This window comes from Miscanthus floridulus, chromosome 12, assembly GCF_019320115.1.
Source record: "Miscanthus floridulus cultivar M001 chromosome 12, ASM1932011v1, whole genome shotgun sequence".
Lineage (NCBI taxonomy): Eukaryota > Viridiplantae > Streptophyta > Magnoliopsida > Poales > Poaceae > Miscanthus > Miscanthus floridulus.
The window spans coordinates 41,370,725-41,376,119 of NC_089591.1; the positions used below are offsets into that span (position 1 = coordinate 41,370,725).

A 5,395-nucleotide genomic window follows, 5' to 3' on the forward strand; every position below is an offset into this window, starting at 1 on the left:
AGAAACTAGTGTCGTTTAGTTATTTTAGAAGATCATTCCACGGAATAAAAATAGAATCATTTATCTAGAATAAGCCTAGCAGACATGCTCAACATAGTTTAGATTTGCTTGTCTATAGCCTTCCCTTTGAGGTTTGCATATGTTTTTCCCCATCATAGATGAAATACAAACATATCCAAGTTTGCAATTGTCAATGCAAAATTCCCCATTTGCAATTGTCATCCCTATATTATTCTCTTGTTCCGGAGGCCTTCAAATCTCAGTTGCAGGTCCCCTTCTTTATGGAGATTATTATCTTACTTTGTTAGAGCATTTGGACAACAAGAAACAATCTCATCTTGTAGAATTTGACGCCAATAGTTGCACACTGCAAGGAAACTTTCATGGCTGAGGTTTGCCAGGATGATCCTGCGAGCAAACAAGAAACACTTCCTTCCGATAGAATCATGGCTAAATGCTTTTATGTGATTTTACTTCTTTCTTGTCCGCTTAGTCTGATTTTGTAAAAGCCTCCTGTTTGCAATAAAAGGTCAGTAGGGCATCTCCCCTTGTGAGAAATGCTACTTGGGGAGTGGAATCTTCGATTTGACTGAACTTATTTGACACTTAGAGCGTAACGGATCCATAGCTCAGTTGTAGAGCAATTAACTGCAGATCAAGAGGTCTCCGGTTCGAACTCGGATGGGCCCTCAATCCCTATGAAATTTTTTTTTGGTGTTCGAGTTTAGGCAGCTACAAAACATTTTCTTCTTCTTTGTTCATTCTTTTTTTCTCTCTCTCTATACGAAATCCTCGTGACTTCGGGGTTTTAGGCAGCTAAAAATCCGTGAACCTGGGCACCTGGCTTTGCACGGCTGTTTCGCCAGCACCACCGCTGCACGGTCATGGAAGCCGCCGAAAGTGTAGCCACGTTCGGAGGCATGAGGATCAGCCGATCAGGTTCCCATCCCAGTCCCAGGAGATTAGGCGGTCTGCGGCGGAAGCCACAGGCGTCACGCGCGCCTACGGGCCTGTGCGCGGCGCGCTCCCGAGCGTTCATGCTTGATGCTTCTCAATCGTCATTTCGGCACTAGGCAGCCAGCACATATGAGTTGTGTGTATGATGAACGACACTGCAACATGCTCGATTGAAACCTTTTGATTGATCCACATCCCATCTTATTCTTCCAGAGAGGATCAACTTTGCAGAAACCAAACAGCTTATACATCTCCTATGAACCCTTACACACCTACTGACCAACTTCAGTCTTGAGAGTACCAAAACCGGCGTCCAACGAGGCCAACCTATACCACAAGTGAAGAACAGAAACGACTCTGAGAAACAACTGACATGGACCCAGAGGACTACACGGCATCGTCCCCAAGGACCAGGCCGCATACGCCCGGGGCACGGCTACGGCGCCGTCTTCTTGTTCATGAACCGGTGGTAGTAGACCTGGACGATGCGGCCGTTCATCGGCTGCGTCGGCCTGTTGTTGCGCCTGTAGGCTTGCTCCAGGGGCGCCATCAGGGCGGCGGCCTGATCCACCGTCATCTCCCTCACCTGGGCAAGGACGCTCCAGATGACGTTCTCGGTGCAGGGCGGCGTGGTGAAGGACCCGACGTAGCGGTAGTACGTGTGGGAGTACAGCCTCAGCGACCAGAGGCTCACGTTCCCGGCGGGAACTGGAGCGCCCTCCTCCGCTCTGCACCCCTCCGCGTACAGCGCAGCCAGCTTGTCCTGAATCTGTCGTCGTCGTTCACGACCAAAACAAACGCAGCAGAACTCAGTTAGGATGATCGATGATGCTGTCATGATGATCGATGAACGAAGATGCTATGTTTGACGACGACGACGATGCATGCTAAATATTAATCATTAATTACCTGCCAAAGCAGAGGGTCCGGCCTGCTTCCAAATCGGTAGAGCATGGCCACCACGGTGACGTTGCCGTCGTCGCTGGCGTGAACCATGTGGAGCTCCACGGGGAACCTCTGCCCGTTGATGGTGTGCTCGGAGGGCGAGTGCCAGTGCATCTGCTTCAGCCTGTACACCTTCCCGTCGATGCGCACGCTCCCAGCAGCTCCGTCGTCGTCGAAGCGCAGCTGCATCCATCAACGAAATTTGAGACGATATCGACGGATCAGACATTTTCTTTCCTGTTCTAAACTAGTATTATACCAGTAGCAGTTTCTGTTTGAAAACAAAACATTTGCCTCAAAAACAAAAAAACAAACCGCGATGTTGAAGACGTTATCGACAAGGGTAGCGTTGGCGACGGTGTAGTCCCTGTGGAGTGGCTGCAGCCCCGGGTTGAGAGCCACTTCGGCCGTGGAGATGTCGATCGGGGACTGGTGCGTCCCTCTCGCGCACTGCGTGAAGTTGGGGCTCAAGCTGCCCCAGTGGGCAGGACCGATAGAGCCGATGTACCCGAACTTGGCGCCACCGCCATCTGAATGAGATGGCAGAGAAATTAATGAAGCAAACAAGGGTAGTCGTCTCGACTCTGATCGAAGGCAACTAAACGAACCGGCAGGCAGTTGAAACTTGAGAGAATAATAATGCACTAGGATGAAATCACGTACTAGGGTCACAGGCAAGGCCGGTGGCAACGCAGCAAGCACACAGCGGCAGCAGCAGGAGAAAGAAGGCTGCATTTGTGGTACAAGTCCTCATCTGAATGAAGAAAACTCTGAAGCCGCCTGAAAGAAATGGAGATGCAGTCACACAAACAAAAAGAACAGCCTGAAGCGAAGCCCCCAAGCGGATTTTTTTTTTGAAAGTAATAGCAGGAGTCCTGCCTTTCAATTAAGAAGAATATAATTGACCTAGTTTATAAGGGAAACAGCCCCCAAGCGGAATGCACGAACATATATGGAGGAGACAGACAGATGGATAGATGGATGGTGTCGTTCATGGCATCGCGGACTAGTGACGGTCACGTTTCATCATCGTCATCTTACCTTTAAGTTGCTGCGCGCAGAGGCTTGGCACTCGATTCCTGCAAAAAGAGGGCACGCAGAAGCCCCCGTATCTATCAGAAGTGGATCAGATCGTAAAGGAGGCAATCCAATCATGCAAAGCGCTCGTAGCGACCTGACCTCAAGATGTGCTCCGTGCTCACGGCCACACCACACCACACCACACCACCCTTTTGGAAAGAAAGATGGGTGAACCTGGAGGATGGATGGATGGATGGATGGGTGGCCCGGGATCTTCAGTGATCCAAGCGGGAACGGTGATGGTGAATGTGTTAACTTGCGCTTGGACTCCCTCCACGAACGAGCATGGATATATAACCATAGGCGAGCTGCAGGTCGATCGCGCACTTGAGGATCGATGCCGCCCATCTTCTTGCAACCGCTCCTTTGTTTTTTGTTCTGAGAGAGAATGCTTCTGGTAATGGTTTTCGTGCGACGATTTTTGCGCGCAGAATGTGCGAGGACACACCACACCGCCCGGGCTAGTGCTTGTCGTGGAGGCAGCGCATGGATCGGAGCACGTACGTCCGTCTTACCCACGTACGTTTGCTTGGTAGCACAGTGCACGTCTCGCGCGCGCGTTAATTAAGCCATTAACCCTCACGCGTGATTCCTAAAAAAAAAACTCACGCGTGCGTGCGTGCATCACGATTAGCTAGGAGAGCAGCCAAAATTGCTCCGTTGGACTGTTGCTAGATGTGTTAGAGCATCTCCCAGAGTGTCCTATATTTTCTTCCAAAAACTACATATTTGCCAACTCCCAAATGAGTATTGGGAGAAAAAAGAAGGCCATTTTTAAGAGTACCCCATATTTAACTTTCAAAAAAAATCAAATTTTGGTTCCACAATGATTTTTTTGGTGGCTTCTTTTTTTCACGTGACCTCTTCCACCGCACCGCGAAACCCTTTGCGCCGCCGCCGATTTGCACGTATAGTGCCAGCCTTTGGCTTGAGATTGGGCGTAGATGTGTTTATGCCTTCATGATCAATTGTGAACTACGGTAGCTAGCTAGCTCCGGCCAAGCCGGCAGCGGTGGCGGCGGCGGCCATCGCGACCGAGAGCGGCATGAGCCAGGCAAAGCAACAAGCCAAACAAATCAGGTGCGTACGTACACAGCGCTGCTGGCTGAATGGGCGCGTGCGATCGAGTGCATGCATGTCGGCGGCCACCCGTTAGCTAGCTAGGCGCCGGCACGATGTCTCCATCGCTCACAACTCGCTCGCAGCTAGAGCTAGCGCGCGGCCGACCGCCAATGGGTGGTAGATCAGATCACCCGGCCAGGTCACGCACGAGGTGAAACCCGGCGCCCTGCAGACCCCGGTAGTGCTCCTGCCCGTGCGCTGCCTCGCCGTCGATGCTGGCGCCGCCGAACTGGCCGAACGCGATGTTGACGCTGCCACCGCCGTGGGAGTCGTGCTGCTGCAGGCCCAGCGTGAGGGACAAGCCGCCTGTTGGATATAATATGAGCTTGGCCCATATAATATTTAATAATTAAATAAAACTCTATGGTGCGTAATATTAAGTGTTGTATGGTTTAATACCATACAGGATTTTGACTGAACGTTGACTCAGCTTATATGGTTGAAAATTATTCATCTAAATTGAGAAGCTGAGAAAAGGATAAAGGCGTGCCACACGCGCGCGCTGCCGCCGGCCGGGCCGTGGGCCGTACCGTCGCTTCCGCTTCCGCTTATCTTGTCTTCCTTCAGTCCAGACTCAATCTTTCGTAACCACTCCCAAGAGAACCACAGATCAGCAGCCTTCTGACTTCCCCGTCCCATACCTATGCGCGCACGGAGTCGCGGGAGAGCAGGTGCCTGCCTCTGGAACCCTCGTCCGCCTGAGAATATTGCACGGGGTGAGCGGCGATTAGGTTTTTAGGGAGCGATCCGCGACTGCTCGTTCATCTTCTTTCTGGAGATCGCTCTTGGATCCGTCCTCTCCCTGGAACATCAAGGCGTCTTCTTCCTGGTGATCCGTTCGTGGGACTGCACTGCGAACATCTTCCTGCATCGACTGTGGTCCGCGACTTCGAGCAACGCACTATGTCTAGTGCGAATGGAGCCTCTGATGCCCTCGACATGGGACCCTCCGCTGGGTACAGTCTAATCTCTGTGATTACTGTATTTTGTATTTTTACTGTATCTTGTATTCTTACTGTATCAATCAGTATGTCATCTATGCATGCTGTAGCGTTCATAAGAAATATACACATGCACATATATGCTGTCACAAACATGCTGATGTTATATTTCTGGATTAAACTGATAATGAAAATGTCTAAATTTCTAACAATCCAAAAACCTAATTATAGGCAATTTTCTGTCAGTGGATTTGCTGCCGCTTTGAAGCCGAATAATTTTGATAGCAAGAATTTTATGATATGGCGTGCAAAGATGGTATTGTGGTTGACTGCGATGAACTGCTATCATG

General features: G+C 50.5%; 1 protein-coding gene across 3 annotated transcripts; it reads right to left on the reverse strand.

Annotated features, from left to right (window-relative positions):
* Positions 1–1,123: 1,123 nt before the first annotated feature.
* Positions 1,124–3,345, reverse strand: LOC136497553 (alpha carbonic anhydrase 1, chloroplastic-like). 3 transcript variants are annotated; one of them, XM_066493389.1, is made up of 6 exons: positions 3,077–3,345; positions 2,944–2,981; positions 2,566–2,682; positions 2,218–2,432; positions 1,867–2,085; positions 1,124–1,726 (listed from the first exon to the last, which is right to left on the reverse strand). In XM_066493389.1, the coding sequence occupies exons 1-6, from the start codon at positions 3,328–3,330 to the stop codon at positions 1,394–1,396; spliced, it is 1,176 nt and encodes a 391-aa protein (XP_066349486.1). In that variant the 5' UTR covers positions 3,331–3,345; the 3' UTR covers positions 1,124–1,393. The 3 variants fall into 3 exon arrangements, with proteins under 3 accessions (XP_066349486.1, XP_066349487.1, XP_066349488.1); XM_066493390.1 differs by having other exon boundaries at positions 3,082–3,176; XM_066493391.1 differs by lacking the exons at positions 2,944–2,981; positions 3,077–3,345 and adding an exon at positions 2,851–2,869.
* Between the last annotated feature and the right edge of the window lie 2,050 nt (positions 3,346–5,395).